General features: G+C 45.5%; 3 protein-coding genes and 1 pseudogene across 7 annotated transcripts; 1 reads left to right on the top strand and 3 right to left on the bottom strand.

Annotated features, from left to right (window-relative positions):
* Positions 1 to 2,571: 2,571 nt before the first annotated feature.
* Positions 2,572 to 4,994, top strand: LOC120641418 (thioredoxin-like 3-3). 2 transcript variants are annotated; one of them, XM_039917533.1, is made up of 4 exons: positions 2,572 to 2,819; positions 3,468 to 3,678; positions 3,904 to 3,929; positions 4,425 to 4,994. In XM_039917533.1, the coding sequence occupies exons 2-4, from the start codon at positions 3,520 to 3,522 to the stop codon at positions 4,642 to 4,644; spliced, it is 405 nt and encodes a 134-aa protein (XP_039773467.1). In that variant the 5' UTR covers positions 2,572 to 2,819; positions 3,468 to 3,519; the 3' UTR covers positions 4,645 to 4,994. The 2 variants fall into 2 exon arrangements, with proteins under 2 accessions (XP_039773467.1, XP_039773468.1); XM_039917534.1 differs by having other exon boundaries at positions 2,611 to 2,819; positions 3,485 to 3,678.
* Positions 4,995 to 5,111: 117 nt separating this feature from the next.
* On the bottom strand, positions 5,112 to 9,104 carry LOC120641417. Of its 4 annotated transcripts, XM_039917532.1 has the most exons (6): positions 8,559 to 9,104; positions 8,329 to 8,488; positions 7,595 to 7,670; positions 5,939 to 7,505; positions 5,689 to 5,865; positions 5,141 to 5,606 (listed from the first exon to the last, which is right to left on the bottom strand). In XM_039917532.1, exons 4-6 carry the CDS (start codon positions 6,829 to 6,831, stop codon positions 5,321 to 5,323), a joined length of 1,356 nt encoding a protein of 451 aa, XP_039773466.1. In that variant the 5' UTR covers positions 6,832 to 7,505; positions 7,595 to 7,670; positions 8,329 to 8,488; positions 8,559 to 9,104; the 3' UTR covers positions 5,141 to 5,320. The 4 variants fall into 4 exon arrangements, with proteins under 4 accessions (XP_039773463.1, XP_039773466.1, XP_039773464.1 ...); XM_039917529.1 differs by having other exon boundaries at positions 5,112 to 5,606; positions 7,595 to 8,488; XM_039917530.1 differs by lacking the exon at positions 8,329 to 8,488.
* Positions 9,105 to 9,542: 438 nt separating this feature from the next.
* LOC120641416 (lysine-specific histone demethylase 1 homolog 3-like) lies at positions 9,543 to 12,711 on the bottom strand. The gene is made up of 2 exons (XM_039917527.1): positions 10,983 to 12,711; positions 9,543 to 10,722 (listed from the first exon to the last, which is right to left on the bottom strand). The coding sequence occupies exons 1-2, from the start codon at positions 12,613 to 12,615 to the stop codon at positions 9,929 to 9,931; spliced, it is 2,427 nt and encodes an 808-aa protein (XP_039773461.1). The 5' UTR covers positions 12,616 to 12,711; the 3' UTR covers positions 9,543 to 9,928.
* A 258-nt stretch (positions 12,712 to 12,969) lies between these two features.
* On the bottom strand, positions 12,970 to 16,681 carry LOC120641419 (annotated as a pseudogene).
* Positions 16,682 to 17,150: the final 469 nt, after the last annotated feature.

Here is a 17,150-nt window from a genome sequence, read left to right on the forward strand (position 1 = left end):
TACATCTGATTGGAATTCCGGTTCTGGCCTGCTGGTTGCTTGACTGCCACCTAGGCCCAGAGGATAGTCCTGGTTGGCCTATATTTACATTGGATTTTCGGGGAATATATTTTACTAGACCGGCCCAAGAGAAGGCCCAGACCAGTCCTCCTTCTACCTTCTCTCCGCGCCGTCATCCACGCCCGACACCGTTAACTTGCGCTGCGACTATATGTCGCTCGGGCTACAAAAATCAAAACCTTCGCCTGAAGTTGGTAGTGGGTTCTCTGCGAACTTATTTGGCCCAATAGCAGTTTAACCTTCTAGATATGTGACAGTCTATACCAAGGGCGCATGCAGGAGACAAAGCAGCATGTTTCGTGACTTTTACCTGACACCTAGTGGAGCAATAAATGATCTGGCCATCTTTTTCTTGTTTTTTTTCTATCATGTGTTTCACTATTTTAGACATGCACGCTGACATTGAATGCAAATATATACACTAGATAGCACGTACACTATTTTTATTGTTTCTTATCTATTTTGTTTGGATAATCTCCAATGCTTCAAAAATGCATTTGTACATTGTTTTTACTTCTTTTCTTTTTCTTCATATGTTTATCTATTTTTTCCATAAATTTGTTCCTCTCATTCTTTCCTCCTCTTTCCTATTTCTTTCCTTGCATTTCTGTCTAGCCCTTTGTATCTATTTATTAATTGTTCTTTCTTTTCTATTATGAACCTAATCTATATTTGAATTTTTTATCCTTTATAATTGATATCAACCATGTTTGTTTCAAATGTTAATAGACGTATACTTACCTATTATTATTGTATAAATATTTGTTCACATTTACAATTGAGTCATGCTAACTGTATATTAATTTATTTGTATTGTAGACTTATAAATTGGGGTATGAAATAATTTATTTTCTTTATATGCTAACTTTTTTATTGTGTATATATGCTTAGAAAAATAACTTTTTTATAATGTAGATGTATTGGTCTTCATGTAAAATTATTTTTCTACGAGTAAATAATTTGTTCGTAACACTAAATTATTTGTTCGCTTTGTTAATTAAATTGTTCCGTCATGTTGACTCATTTGTTCGTGATATTTTTTTATTATTTATCCTATACAATCAAATGTTCGTAATATGTAATATTTTGTTCGTTGTATATTGTTATTTGTTCGCTCCGTTTAACTCTTTGTTCGTGGAAAATAAATATTTATTCATGTTGTTAAAATGTTTGTTCGCAGTAGCCGAAATTAATTATTAAGTATTAAAAAATATTTTTTTAAAATATTATACAAATATAGGCAAGTGTGATCTTGTTTTGAAGATCTTGTCATAAGAAAGTTAATAATACAGTTCAAATTTAATTTGGATACACAGTTCAAGATTTATAGTTTTTTTAAGTTCTAAATTTTTTTGCATGTGGGATGACATCAGTAGTTATAGTTTTGTCTGGTTGTTCTCTATTTTGAATAATTGCAGCGCATCAAATCTGCATCGAGATTATTGGACTGGCAGCTCATTAACTAAACATGAAAAATATTTCTTCGGGTGATGGATGTCGGACCATCGCACTGACTCCAACAACAAAGACAAAGCTATATTTGCACCTCCATTTACACTGTGCATGACGAAATCCGTCTCCAACGGATGAGCAAATGAGAAGGCATTTTCCATCGCGAGGAGAGATGTGAGCTAAAAATGGATTCCCTCTCTCCTCGCAGGCAAATCCGAGCGGCAGCGCGCAGAGGAGCTGCAGCAGCGCGTGGCTGGGCGGAGGCGGAGCCAAGCAGCGGCAGCGAGCGCCAGAGCTAGAAGGAGGAGGGTCGGCACGGTGGGGGAAGGGGAGGGAGGAGGGCCGCCAGGATTCGGCCGCCACCGGCGCCATGGACCACCGGCCGCTCGCGGAGGCGCAGAGCCCGACCGGCCCGCGGTGGCGCGGAGCTCGCCCGCCCGCGGCGGCACGTGGATCCGCAGAGGGACGGAGCCGTGGACGGCGCCTCCGCGTCGGCTCGTGGATCCGCAGAGGAGGTGGCCAGCGGCGCCGGAGCTCGAGCGGGCGGGGAGGGGAGGGGCGGCGCCGGCGCCTCCGCGTCGGCCGCGCGGCCGCGGCCACCGGCGGAAGGAGGGGAGGGGGCGGCGGCAAATGGAGGGGAGGGAACGGGTGCCGGCGGGCCGGAGCCGCGGCGACGCATCCCCCTCCTCTCTCCGCCGCGACCTCCGCCGGCCAAGTGGAGGCACGGGCGTGGCGAGCGGAGCCGCGGGCCCGCGCTGCCCTCGCGCGTCTCGAGCTCAAGCGCCGGCCTCACGCGTCTGGAGCTCGAGCTCCGCCAGCTCCGGCGGCATGCGGGGCGAGCAGCGGCAGCACGTGGGCCGAGTGGGCGCGGAGCGGCGGCGGCGGTGGCGGCGCGGTGTGGAGCGGGTCGGCTGGGACGGGGAGGCGAGGAGGTTGAGGAGCGGCTGGGACGGGGAAATGCGCTTGCTGTTGGAGACATCGCGATGAGGAGGAAACGCAAAGCACTGTGTATATGAGGGTGGATTTGCATCTGGAAAATGGCTCTTGTTGGAGTCAGTCGTGATGCATAACCGCTCCCGTTACCTTACCGGTCTCGAGCAGTCGAGCTGCACACACGCCATCTATTCTCCAATCTCCAGGCTGCGCGAAGCCGCCACCGGCCCCAGCCCCACAGCGCCCCAGGCCCGAGCGCCGGCGTTGTGCCTGACGGCGGCCGGTCGCCGCCGACCGGCCGCCGAGCGGGATACCGCCTTCCGGCGCCCACTCTGTGCGCCTGTGCCACCCGGCGCCCCGCGCGGCTACCGCTGGTACTACTGCTATACTCTTACTCCTTCCGGACTACAATTTCTGCTTGGCTTCGTTTGATTCCCTCAATTTTTTTTGAGGGGGTAATTCCCTCAATTTGGCGCCTGTAGTACGATTTAGCTTCATCAGTTCATCGGTACGTTGTGCTCTAGTTTGGACTTTATTGAGATCGGCACTATTCTGTGCCAAGATTTACTGTTTGTTCTGTTGTCATGCGTTTACTGTCCTATGGTAGCTCCGATTGATATTTATAGCTTAGCTAGAAATAAGGGCTTATTATGCCATTTTTTCTACTGTTGCCAGAAAGTTGATGCATTAAGATTTAAGACATCACTTTGCCTTTTCAAACTTATTTGTTGAATTTAAGGTATTATTAGACCTTTTACATATATTATAGTACTATTATTTATTTTATATTTTATACCAAATTGCCTGGGAAATTTCTAGTTGTGTTACCGAATTGAGTATTGGAGAATTGCATATTGGAGAGTAGGCTAGGCATACGCTGGGTTAAAATCCTGGTCCACCACCTGCCCGGCTCCATTGGCTGGCTGCCGGTTCCCCATCTATGCCCTCTCATCTCCACTTGTGTCTGTCTAGGTCAATTCCTGTCTACTTTCATCCGAATCTAAAGATGGATCTATCTTCAGCTTGCCTTGGGTTGCAGGGTTTCAGGAGGAATAAGCAACGGTTAGCCGGAATATGGCAGAGGCAGCGAACGGGAAGCATGATGCCAAGAGGACAGGACTGGAAGGAACGGGCCTACCGCTACAAGGCGGTTCCCACGGCAACCTTCACAGTGCTAGCAACGACCAACAGCTGAGGCAGATGCTCGATTCGCTCAAATCCTCCAAGTCCCCTGTAAGTACAATTGCTCCTTTACAATGATGACCGAATCACTGAATGGCAATCGGTCTCGAGATCCATTTTATTGTAAAATTCACTTCTAATCGACAAGGGAATGAGAGAGAGGGAAAACAGCGTGTGCAGTGTTCTTAGAACATAGATGAACTATCAGTTAGTCCATGAAATTTTATTCTTAAGTAATTATTTTTGATTAAATCTCTTTGGCATTTTCTTTTGCAGGCTGTGATCAACTATGGTGCCTCATGGTATGTTTCTGCTCTTGCTATGTTTTTTTTCCCATAGGACTTAACTCAGGAATTGAAGATGCATACATTATAGATGCATACCATTTGGCATTTGTTATTATTCTTCTTCTTTCCTCGAATTTGATTGTGTTATAAATGGTAGCAATATGCCCGTGTGATTTGATTGTAGGAGACACCAAACCTCTCACTGGTTTGCTGTCAATCTTCGCGCATTGAAGTTATTTGGTGTTGTAATTTCAGGATGTATATAGTATATAACATCTTCAGAGATGATTACTGTGGTGGATACCATTTCAATCTGTCAAATGCTTGATTTGTTCCTAAAATTCTGCGATCCTATATGCTATCTACCAAGTCAAATAAGAATTGTTTAACTATTTGGCTCTGTCAACACAAACTTACAAAGCTAATTATATACCAGTAACCGTATAGTATACTTGCTTGGTCACCTTTGCTCTGTGTGACTAACCAAACTGATTTCTGCCTTGTATGTAGGTGTCGTGTTTGCAGTCAGATTCTTCCATCCTTCTGCAAGTTCAGCAATGAATTCAAGAATCTTAAGTTCATCTATGCAGATATTGATGAGTGCCCTGAAACAACACAAAGCATACGCTACACCCCAACCTTCCATTTTTATCGAGATGGAGAAAGGGTAGATGAGATGCTTGGCTTAGGAGAAGAGAGATTACATGATCGGCTATGGTTGCATTCTTGATGGTTGTCACTGGCTTCTGTTGCCACTGTTTTCATGAACCGTTTATGCTGAATGTTATTTGTATTTTTTTTTCAATTCCTGTAATTAGTAACATAGTTCTGAGTCATTTCCTTACAAGTCCTTGTAAGATGCGCTTGTCCCCCCTGTACCACTGAAAAACATGATGCGCCTCCCATCTTTTTTTTTTGGAGCCCTCAGCGCCACAGAGGTAACGGCAGCAAACAGCAATTAGAAGTCTCAAATCCGCCCTTAGTAGGCATCTGAAATGGATCGACAAGCTCATGCATGTGCATTGCAATGTTGTTGTATGAAATATTCATGAAGTAATATAGGTGTGCGTGTGTTTGTCATTGTGGCAGAAGAGCAAGAGAGTGTTGTATAATAATGTATCCATGTGCTTGTGTTGAAAAACTCAAAAAGCAATGTTGCAGTGCAAAGCAAACAACTTAGGTCACAGGTCCAGCATGACCAACTTGAACACATCACAGATCACTTAGTTCCAAACCAGCAAAAGTACTAAATTTGACACAACATAACTAATCCATGTCTTAGAATAACAAATCATAGATCATATTTTTGGTCATCCTAACTGACCATCAAACAGTTTTGGTCTAGCATTAAGGATGTCCCAAAATAGAAGTTGTAATTTGACAAGAAGATAATGGCAATAGCAACATCAGATACTAAGCCTCCTCTTGCTTCTTGTTCCCATGGCAGGACTGGAAAGGAATGTTGGAACCTTGCTTCTGGTTCCCATTGCAGGACTATGAACCTCTCTTGTCGTCTCATTATCCACTGCATTCTTCTTACCTATAGTCTTTTTCTCCACTGAATCATCCTCCTCCTTCTGTCTCTTTTTTCCCTTCTTGTTGCCATTGCCAGATGGTTGATCAGATTTTGCAGGTGGGAATACAATAGAATTAGTGACGTCTTCTAGTTGGTTAGAGCCTGATCCTGACAATCTAGTCCACAAAGTATGCATTGAAGTCAATTTGTAAACATTAGCATATGTATGGAGGTACTTTTGGTTAAGTGAATTCATACCTCACAGATGAAGATGTCCCAGAACTAGAAGTGGGAGTTCTCTTTCTTTTCTTGGTAGATGAGGTTGTATTATTGCAACTGAATTGTGGGTAAATCATTTTTGGAGCAGATGCAAGCACCACGCTTGTCTCAGTCGATGCTTGCACAGCCTTCTTCTCATTCTTCTTAGGTGGGCCTCTATAAGAAATACATTTTAGTCAATGATACCAATATAAATATAAAATGAAAAGAAATTAAGATTGTCGGTAACCTTCCAGCTAGCATAGCTGCAATATCTTCTGGATCACCATTTTTGCAATTGTTCCAATGATGCCCATATTGCTTACAAATTGGGCATCTGTGCCTACCCTTGGTGCTTGTTTGGCCACCCTCTTTGGAACCCTTGAACCTGGATTGCTTTCTCCTTCCAGATGTTGACTTCAGAAGAGGAGGATACATGAAGAAGCCATGACTGGACTTAGGCCATACAGACTTGTCTGGTAGAGCAGGGATCACACCCTGATATGCTGCCCTGAATTTTTCCACCGAAAAATACATGTCCACATAATCTTCCAACTTCTCAGTCCTCAATGATGTAATGAAAGCAATAGCATGGGAGCAGGGTTTTCCTGATAATTGCCATTGTCTACATGAACATATCTTGTCATCCAAGTTTACCGCATTTCTGCAGCCATTTATTCCCCTAACACAGACCTCTGCAATTCTGTCACTGCTAGAATAGACTTCCATATCAAGGTTCCTGCTATGCTCTTGCAAATTCTTTCTAATATGCTTCAATATCTTGCCTTTCATTTTATTGGCAATTTTCCTTCTAATGTTCCACTTGACCATCAATTTCTGTCTAAAGGTATCCATTAGGTCATCCAAATGTTGGCCTTTGTCAGCCTCGATCCAACTATCAAAGACCTCTGCCAGGTTCTTGGTGACATAGTCAACCTTGCATAGTGTTGAGAACTGGCTCCTAGTCCACAACTTGTTGTGATTTTGCTGCAAGTATCGCATTGCTTCTGGTTTAACTGCTGCCATTGCTTGCCAATGCTTCTCAAACCAATACGGATGCCATAAGTATGCTGCTAACCACAAATGGTTGTCAAACACTTTTCCGGTGTACCTTTTTTTGAAGTCTTGAACAAGATGCCACATGCATTATCTGTGCTCTGCAGTTGGGAACACTTCATGTACACCAGCCATTACAGCCTGCCCACAATCTGTGCAAAAAGCTAAGCCTGCAGGTATCCCTATAGCTTCCTTAAGTCTTTCCATGAACCATATCCAATTCTCATTGGTCTCTGAGTCAATCACTCCAATAGCAACTGGATACATCCAGTTATGCCCATCTACTGCACAAGCAATGCACAATTGCCCTCTAAACTTTCCAGTCAAAAATGTACTATCTATAGCCAAGTAGGGCCGGCATCCTTGAAGAAACCCATCAATACAAGGTTTCATAGCAAAGAAAAGTCTATTGAACCTGATCTTCCCATTGATAGTATGATGATCAATAGCTACAATACTACCAGGAGATGATGCTTCTATTTGCTCCTTAAATCTATACAAGTTGTCAAAACTCTTGTCCCAATCAGGCAATCACCATATAACTGTTTTAGAGCAAGTTCTTTACCTTGGTAAACTCTCGTGTAGTTCACTTCTACCTTGTATTTGTCTTTGATCCTTCTCTGCAGTTCCTTTGCACCCAAGTTTTTATCATCCAGTAACCAATCTTTAACTTTGTCACATATCCAAAATTTGGTTACAATTTTCACCTTCCCACTTCTCCTGGTGCTGTTACAATCATGGGAACAAAGGTTTTTCTTCACCTGCAACAAGTGACATTGGCAAATTAAACATAAAACTAAGACATGCAATAAGTGAAATTCGCATCTATAAGTATCATCTTTATTGTCACCTCATCATCCATTGCAGAAGCATCAATCCTCCACTTACAGCCATCTACTGCCCCGCTGCATATGCTCTGAATCTCCCTGGTTCACTCTTCTCAGTGTTATACTCAAACTCATGTTTGATTGCATGAGATGACAAAGCCAACTTAAATGCATCAATGTTGTGATAAATACTTCCTACAGTCATAGGAGGGTCATCTTTGTCATAAACTACTTCAGGGATGTGTGGTGGCACAATGTCTTTCACTATTTCATCTTTCTCACTCTAACCAGAGTCAGAGTCATCAGAGTCTGAATCATCATCAACACTGTCAGGAACATATTCTGCTTCACTAATGGTGTTAGGCATGGATTGAAGATTGCAAAGGATTTTGATGTACAATCCCTCATCATCAACTCCAACATGCTCATTTTCTGGTTCAGGGTTTAGGAGATAAGTGTCTTCTGGCTGGTTTTCAATGGAAGCTTGACTTACACTCTAAGTGGCTTGGCTAGGATCTACCTAGGATGGGGCTGCCATTGATGGGGTGCATGGGACCTCAACATATTCAGATTTTTTTTTCATCCTATAGAGGTATGTGTGGTGGACCACAACTAGGAGCATGATAAGCAATTGACATACAAATGACCTTGCTGCTTTCATGTTTGGAAAACATGTAAACTAAGTCATGGTCTGTTGTGATTTGAATGTTTGATTTTGTATCAAAACAGAAATAGTACAACTTGAGTACTTGACTACCTCTCCATAATCAGGAGGATACTTTCCCACGATGTCATCAACAAGATCTTTAAAATTTGTAGTGTCAGCATCTACCACTTTGTCAAAGCTAAACCAGCAGCTTCTTACATTGGTACAAATGATCCTCATTTCTAGATTAAAACTGGTTTCTGGGTCCATCCTACAGATGATACGAGGTGGTTTAGAAATCCCAACGAGCACCTACAGAATAAGACTATGAGGATGCTCACCCGTCAGACCCTGACTTCGCCATCACACTCGCTCGCCTCCAGAGCCTTCCACCTCCAGCAGCAGCCTGACACCTCCACCAGCGCGGCGAAGTTCTGCAGCAGGAGCTTGCCTCCGACCTGCAATGCACGCCAGTCGTCGCCGCCGAGGCTCCCAGCGCCCCGCTCCCGCTCTCCCTCTCGCTGACCCGGGCCGCGAACGGGCAGCCGCGAGGACCGGCCGCGCCTTCCGGTAATCGGGAGCACTTCCCGATCAAACAAATCTAAGGCATTCTCAACCACATTCCACGGTTCAATAGTACTGGAGTGGATTTGAGTTGGATTTCCGCCGTTGCCGCTTCTTGCTCTAGGGTTCTGAAAAACTGAGTGGAAGAAGAGAATGGGGTCGGGGGTCAAGTCCAGTTCATTGTTTTGGGGAGGGTAAAATGGCCAATTGCGAAAAGCAATGAGACAACACAAGTTTTTCAGTGGCCTGGAGGGAATTGTTGGTTTTTTTAGTAGCCTGGAGGGAATTCTCTCTAGTTCTGTTGCCAAACACAATCATTTGGAGAGCTTTGTCTTATGGCCATATTTATGCTATGCTGCATATATGACTGCCGTTCCTGCCTAGCTTCATGCTTTTTGCTGGAGCTCAAGTGAACAATCAAGAAACGAGCTTCTAAAAAAATCAGGCAAACATATTTCGATGCGTTGAATGATGCCTGATGCCTGATGGTGATGCGCAGATAACTCGGCTTGTCGTGGAGACTGGATTGATCAGGTGTCTGTGAGACACATATGCAGTTCAATTATTTACCAGGGCGCTACTGCTTAAATTAATCAGTCACCACTTTATCCATTTCAGAACGAGCTTAGCACATCAGTCATTCAAATGTTGCGAAGTAACTGCATGATTCAGGAAGCAGTAAACATACAAGGAAGAAACGACCTCAACTAATTGTTTCCATGGTATCTCATTTGAGCATAGAGAAAAATATAGAGGCGAAAGATCCAAGAAAAGTCACATTTCTCATCCATTTTTCTAAAAACCATTTACACTAGCTACGTTGCTCTTCCAATTTGAGATTACAAAAGGACATCCACATACAAGCTTCTTCAATAATTAGAGGTTACACCACCAACAAATAAGCTTTGCAGAATCCCCAGATTTCAGATGCAACATCACAACAGCCTCTGAAAAAAAAGGAAAATCACTGGAATCTAAGAGGAAATTACTTTAACCTAAAGCAATTGCCAAATATTCTATGCAAGTTGGCTTGAGACAAATTCAGCAGGAGCAAATGCTCCATCCAAATGAACACATTCGTTGCCTGGTAAATATCAAGTTATCAACTATAGGTAGTCAGGTTCCACAAGAAATCAGCAGTCAGTGATCATGACGCAACAACATTAGGCTTCATTGACTTCTTCAGCTTTGAGGGGCCAGGTTTAGCTCGACTCCTGTTACGTTCTGCCTTAATGGATGCAATCACTGCATCTGCACCAGGACCAAGGCCTTTCCTGCCAACTAATTTCACCCCCATTTTTTCACAGAGGTGATGCAACCTCATGTCATCACCTCCTCTAACTTCTCTTAACTCCATAGCTTGCTGTCGTGATAGCAACGTGTAAACAAAAAGTTGCTGTTGCTGGTTAAAATGTGACTGGAGCTGCTGGAACAACAATTTGTTTGAGTGGTTCTGTTCTGTCTTTGCACCTTCAGTTGCATTCTTCTTTCGCTGGCCACCTAATTCCACCTTTAGAATAGCTGGGGATTTTGGGTCAGAAGCTTTTCCTCCGAAAATAACAGAGAAGCTCCCAAACTCCAAATCTGGTTGCCTAAACAAGTCTGTTAGTATAGTAGCACAAGCCTGTGTGTTTGTTGACAAGCTTCTGTCCACTTTAGTCTTTGCTACTCGGGCATTGGCATGGACTGTGATGTTAGCAGCCTCCCGCAATCCACTGATAAAAGCACCATGCATTGTTGCTGGGTAACGTCTCGTGGTAGCCTCGCCAGCAAAGAAAAGTCGTCCATCCCCAACACTTTCAGCTAATATGTCATAGTCATCTCCAGATGCTCCGACAGCAACATGAGAATATGAACCTAGACTGAAGGAGTCAGTGCCCCATCTAGTGCAAACACTCTGTAGAGGATCTGGAACCTCAATCCCTTGTGGTTCATAGATACCTGTGGACACAAGGTGCATATTTTAGAGAAAAATCCAGGACTTTAAGCAATCTATCCAGTTATATGACACGGACATAACTGTATATACTTCAGGATACCTGTGGAAGTGAATAGAATACAGAACAAGTTTTGAAAGTAACTCCTGGTTTAGTGAGAGGTGTTAAAATACTACATTATGCAGAGTCGCTTCTATAATGATGCAAGGTTCAATTTTATTTTTGAATAAAATCAAACTTTTATTGTAGAAATTATATTCTCACCTCTTAGTATCTGAAGAACTGAGCTGACAGCACCAGTTGGCGGTGTGGTTTCAAAATCGTGAGCAGCTTCACCAGCAACCAAGGCCATCAACAATGGGCCACCAGCCACTGTCGCATAGCTATAGAACAGAAAGAACTCCCCACGTCGCCTTGGATCTTCAACCAGATGCCCAAATGTATCAAGGTCAGTGCTCCAAAAAACATGTGGAAACAGCATGGCTACCTTGTTCAATAACCCGAATCCAAGCCTCTTAATACTATCAAGCTTCCTCTGTGGCAACTCAGGTACAAACTTGATGCCTCCATTTTTCAGAACCCCAAGTGGAACTGTGCACAGTGCCATGTCCCCTTCATACACCTGCCCTCCATTGACAACCACCTGCACCCCATCCCCTCCATATCGTACAGTGTGCACCGTCCTCTCGTAAACAATCGGCACATTCTCTGCCAGGGCTTGCACAAGTCTCCCATTGCCACCAGGCAAGAAGCAGTGATCCCCACCCATGTCATATGGATCATCCTGGTCCCAGAACGCAAGGCTCAACCTCGACAACAATCCGGCATTGGCATACTCGAGATTTGCTAGATGCCAATTGAACAAGTTCTTCTCCTCCTGTGTGGATATGCCTCCATCTGTCTGGCGTAATGTCTCGAGAGCAGCCCCGAGCGAAACATCCACTGCCACCTCCCCCATGGATGACCGCAGGTTGCTTGACTTATCAAGAAGCATGTTAAATGTAATCTCTACTTTCTTATCCACCTCTGGGTCAACTGGTGATCCATCCGGACGGTAGAGTGGGCACTTGTCTCTAATTTTGTGCATTGGCAAGCCGAGCTGCTTCGCCACAATTCCCAGCGGGTTGCCGAACGTCCCGGTAAGCACGCTGCCCCCGAGATCACCAGTAGCTGAACGCCCACTGCCTTCCATCTTCTTCGTGTACACGCGGCCACCGCAGCGCTTGCGGCCCTCCAAGACTATGACCTTAAACCCGAACGCCACCAGCTGCCGTGCCGCGGCGAGCCCGGCAAGGCCCGCACCGATGACGACGACGGTGGTAGGCCTCGTGGGCTCCTTGGGGATGCGCTCCTTGATGGCCGGCGCGACACCGAAGTTAACGTAGCTGTGGGACACGAGGAAGGAGTAGGCGGCGTTCAGGAGGTGCTCGCAGTGGGGAGGGATGAGCGTCGCGAAGGGCTCCTTGGCGAGCCAGGAGTTGTAGGTCTCGCGCCACCGGCAGAGGAGGTGGTTGCGGATGAGGATGTAGTTGACCTGCTCGATGCCGCCCACGTCGGAGACCACGCCAGCCTCGATCTCCTCGTCGGTGAGAGAGTCCGCCGGGAAGCCCGCGGTGAGCGCGGTGACGGCCTCCGCGGTAGGCTCCCGGTTGATCACTATGATGTCGTCGGCGGCGGAAGCAGGGGGTGGCGGCTGGGAGGGCGCCGCGGGAGAGGAGGCGGGGGCGGCCGGGGACCCGGAGGGGACCTTGCGGCGGAATCCGGTGCGCTTGCGCTTGTTGGAGAAGCCAGGATTGGGGAGGACAAGGGTGGGGTTCGGCGTCGGGGTGGAGCTAGGATCTGGTGGAAGGGAGGAGACGAGGGGGAGAGGCGCGTAAGGTGGCGCCTGGTCGGACATGGTCGCCGGCAGAGTGCGGCGAGGGGCGGCGGCGGCAGCGGCACCTGCTCTGCTCGATGGGTTTAGACGCGACCGGGTGGGGCAGGGGGTAAGGCCGTGAGGGGCAGGCAGAGGGGCCACAGGCTCGTAGGCTCATAGGCCATAGCGTTCCTTTTTCCGCCTTCAGGCCAAGGATACGTAAACGACCAGTTATGCCTTCGAAGGTATCTGTCAAGTTCAGTCTTCAGAAATCAGTCTTCCAAGGAGGTTCATCTATGTGGCTACAATTTTACAAAAGTGAGAGAACGCACATTCATGTAATTAGAGTCCCTGGGTTCCTGCTAGCATCATTCATTCATTCATTCAAACAGCAACTGGTGCAGAAGAAGTTCCTGCTTGCATCATTCAAGCATTCAAACATCTTTCAATTACAGTGTACAACAACCAGTTTGGGGGAAGAAAAACATGTATGGTTGCAGAAAGTGGAGCTCTCATTCCAAGTTGCTTTAGCAAGCCAAACTAGAGATATGTACACATTGCTCACAACTTAATGGCCTTCTTCAGCCCAATGAACATAGAATTACAAAGAACAAATCAACATGCAAGTGATTCTAGCATGGTGAATGGACCAGGGGATACCAGAAGTAGTACTTTTTACATGCCAGCAGTACACCCGGCAACTACTACATGGTAGCAGTACTCCTGTTGCCAGCTGCATAGCCTGTCCTCAACATTATAATTTCATTATTATTTGTTCGCTTGTCGCAATTCTCTAAGTTATAACTGTCTGAAAAAGAATCCATGAAGACACCGAAGAATGAGATCAGTGGATCTGCGCGTGCACTAATGATAGATAGCTTCAGGCACTGAGATTCAGTAATTGGGAATTTCAGCAGCCGCTTGTACCCAATTGTCGTGGCTTCAACAATTGTTTGCCACAGTTCATCTATGAGGATATCCACATGAAACTCGATAACACGCTGTCCCAGCTGTATAGGCTCCTGGAGCTGGAGCATATTGAAGGAGGTAGATTTCCCAAGGTCGAAGAGCATTTCCCAACTGGATTGCCCTTCCTGTGGAGCCCAATAGGAGTATATGCTGTCTTCGAGCACATTGGAGGGTGCAAACTGCAGATTATCCTGCCCACCACGAACACTGTTTGCTGTAACAGTGGCATTGGCAGCAAAGTTCTGAGAGAAAATTGTATGCTGAATCTCAGTGAATTCCTGAAGGACTTTCATGTCTTCATCGGAAATGAGCCCATATGAATTGGGGCGGACATTCAAAATGAGGAGACAATTTCTACCAACTGATTTGTAGTATATGTCAAGCAGAGTTGTTGCATTTTTTGGTTTCTCGGAGGCATGCCAGAACCAACCTGGCCTGATGGAGACATCACATTGTGCAGGAACCCAGTCTTGCCCAAAAGGATCCCCACAGCGTTGGTATCTGGCAATACAGTCAGCATTTTTTAGCAAGTCTACTGAATACATAGCAGGTCGTTCGTTAATAACAAACCATCTCTGAATCGTTTCTGTTTTATCGGATATCTCTGAAGATGTCAATGGCATGAATTCTAGCAATACGCACATTGATAAAGGTTATATCATGTGGAAAATCTGTCTAGCCTAATGTTGTTATACCGAACTATACTAATGAAGGGTTTTAAGTAAAGTTTCAATGAGGACCAATATTCTATGACTAAATTATACTCCCTCCATCCAAAGTTTTGCGATGCATCTAGATATATGCTATGTCTAGGTAGATAGTAAAAATTGTGTATCTAGAGAAGCTAAAAATGACTGGTAATTTGGTACAGACATTGGAGTAGACAGTTTCTGACACACAACCTTCTCTAAATAATGCTCTATAAAATTGCACACTAATCAAGTAATGATGGCCATAAGCATTATCCTTCCTTCAAATAGAAGAAAACTACAATTTTATTTACACATAATATTGTGATTATCTACTTCTGCAAGGATACTTGCTCGAATAAGTCATCATTTGCAATTGGAGAATATATAATTGTAGTACCATGCTTCAAAGTGAAGGTTAGAGGTCTGGTCCCATCCAAAATGTATTATTGTAGTTTACCTTTGGAGTGGGTTCAAAGCAACAGCTTGTTATCAAAAGGAAAAAAAATACTGAATATCTGTCCCACTCCAAATAAATATGCTGTTATAACTGAAATATTCACTGTCAAACTAAAATGCCATGTCTTCTAAACACATAAAGATCATCTCCTAGTGAATGGGAGCATCATATTGGCCCTATTTATCCTTCTTAATACCAATTCACAAATATGCTAAGAAATCCAAAATCCACAAGTGAGATAAAATTATTTTGAAATTCCTAGCACAGCTTTTAGCCAGGGATCTCATCCATGCTAGAACATCGACAGGGGTAGATAGTATAGCTTGCGTGATGCTAATCTTAGAAAAAACATCACACAGAAAAAAAACTAACTAGTCATTGCATTACTTACTCATCAATGGTGTGCCCAATTGTCACGTAGCTCTTGTTTAAGGGAGACCAGCAAGTATAACCTGCAACCCCAGCCTCATCTCCTACCCATCTAGTGTCTGGCCCAGCATCTGAGAAGATAACTACCCTTTGCTGTAGCTGATGTATAAGTGCAAACCAGGCATCAAACATGTAATCCATCTTCTTTGCGTCGCCCTTTGCACCATCCAGCCAAACTTCCTCAACATCTCCATACCTGCATATTTAAAGGCACAATCTTTGCATTATCCTAAATGCAGAAGAATAGAAGATGCATAACTGAGTGTTCAGTTCTGCATTATGACGAGTAGAAAAACATATGAATGCTACCCACAACAACAACAACAACATAGCCTTTTTTCCCAAGCAAGTTGGGGTAGGCTATATGAATGCTACCCAAATACTGTGAAATCTGTAATGTACTCGAAATTTACTTCTATCTCCCATAGTTCGAAGTGATGCATTCAGTAAAGAACTAAACAGAAAGGGCTATTTATTCTGTCATAGAAATAATGTGCAGCAGACTTTAGCCACAAGAAATGACACAAAATTGAAGTCTTATCTTAGCATCCAGCACAATAATTAATCACCGATGATTCCCAAATCGAAGATGCCATCAAATAAACTAGTCAGCTGCCATTGCAAATTTATGCAGCTGAAAATGGACTGCTGGTTTTAGTTTATTTTAGGTTTCCAGTCCCACAACCAAATCAAGATCAAGCTTTACACCACCTGCTTCGCAAAATTCAGACATTTACCTGCAAAAGCCCAATGACAACCATAACAGCAATCATCTCGTAGTTCAAAGGCAAGAATTTGCACACCTGGTAAGCAGTTCCGTCATCTAGCCCATGTAGTGCTCATTGTACGCGATGGTGTCCCCGTACACTGGCTCGTGGCGGTCCCACGGCGAGAGATACAGCCCCAGCCCGACCCCCTCGGCGCGCGCGGCGGCGGCGAGCTCGCCGACGACGTCCCCGGCGCCGGCCCGCCACGGCGAGGCGGCCACCGAGTAATTGGTCAGCGCCGACAGCCCATGTAGTGCTCATTGTACGCGATGGTGTCCCCGTACACCGGCTCGTGGCGGTCCCACGGCGAGAGATACAGCCCCAGCCCGACCCCCTCGGCGCGCGCGGCGGCGGCGAGCTCGCCGACGACGTCCCCGGCGCCGGCCCGCCACGGCGAGGCGGCCACCGAGTAATTGGTCAGCGCCGACGGCCAGAGGCAGAAGCCGTCGTGGTGCTTGGCCGTGAGCACGACGCGGCCGAACCCGTCCCGCGCCGCGACGCGCGCCCACTGGCCCGCGTCGAGCGCCGAGGGGGCGAACACGGAGGGGTCGGCGTGGCCGGTGCCCCACTCGGAGTCCGTGAAGGTGTTGGGCCCGAAGTGGAGGAAGAGCGCCATCTCCGAGAGCTGCCACCGGAGCTGCGCGTAGGACGGGATCGGCAGGACCGGTAGGGGTGGCGGCGTCGCGGCCGCTGAGGCAGTGGCGCCATGGGCGCAGAGGAGGAGCAGGTGGGTGAGCAGCACAGGAAGAAGTGCTGCCATTTTCGTTAGAAAGGGGCGGCGTGCCGTATGGCTTCAGAGCTGAGCAGTTGACTCTGCCATTTTCTGTCGTGTCTCTGTCATCGCCGTCGATTGCGGTGTTTGGATTAATTTGTCCTTAATATTGTTGTTTAGGACCTGTTTGGTTTGAGTTCTAGCACGTTTAGGACCTGTTTGGTTTGAGTTCTAGCACACATAGCACAAACTTTGATTAATAATTAGAGGTACTAAATAAACTAACTCCACAACTCTTGCGCTACTTCGCAATACGAATCTAACGAGACCTTTGACTGTACGATTAGAGGTTAGTTACTATAACGTTACTGTAGCCAATCATCAATTAATATATAAAATAGCAAAGTGAGAAGAAGTGAAAAGTTATAATGATAGAACTCAAATTGTAACTGTATTTCTCCAAAATTAGAAAATAGTAATGGCACCAGTCCATCGTCTCTAGTGTTTTCAAATTCGAGATCTTAGGGGACAAAAGCGTAAAGTTTCATAGA

The sequence above is a fragment of the Panicum virgatum genome, chromosome 7K, assembly GCF_016808335.1.
Source record: "Panicum virgatum strain AP13 chromosome 7K, P.virgatum_v5, whole genome shotgun sequence".
Lineage (NCBI taxonomy): Eukaryota > Viridiplantae > Streptophyta > Magnoliopsida > Poales > Poaceae > Panicum > Panicum virgatum.

Bases quoted from the DNA above. Each gene is read 5' to 3' on its own strand.
- LOC120641416 (XM_039917527.1), bottom strand. From the start codon at position 12,615: ATGTCCGACCAGGCGCCACCTTACGCGCCTCTCCCCCTCGTCTCCTCC. The intron at 10,723-10,982 runs GTGAGAATATAA...TTGTGTCCACAG, and splicing joins AGTTCTTCAGATACTAAGAG to GTATCTATGAACCACAAGGG.
- LOC120641418 (XM_039917533.1), top strand. From the start codon at position 3,520: ATGGCAGAGGCAGCGAACGGGAAGCATGATGCCAAGAGGACAGGACTG. The intron at 3,679-3,903 runs GTAAGTACAATT...TTTCTTTTGCAG, and splicing joins TCAAATCCTCCAAGTCCCCT to GCTGTGATCAACTATGGTGC. The intron at 3,930-4,424 runs GTATGTTTCTGC...CCTTGTATGTAG, and splicing joins ATCAACTATGGTGCCTCATG to GTGTCGTGTTTGCAGTCAGA.
- LOC120641417 (XM_039917529.1), bottom strand. From the start codon at position 6,831: ATGTGGCATCTTGTTCAAGACTTCAAAAAAAGGTACACCGGAAAAGTG. The intron at 5,866-5,938 runs GTTACCGACAAT...TATTTCTTATAG, and splicing joins GCAGCTATGCTAGCTGGAAG to AGGCCCACCTAAGAAGAATG. The intron at 5,607-5,688 runs GTATGAATTCAC...TTTGTGGACTAG, and splicing joins GGGACATCTTCATCTGTGAG to ATTGTCAGGATCAGGCTCTA.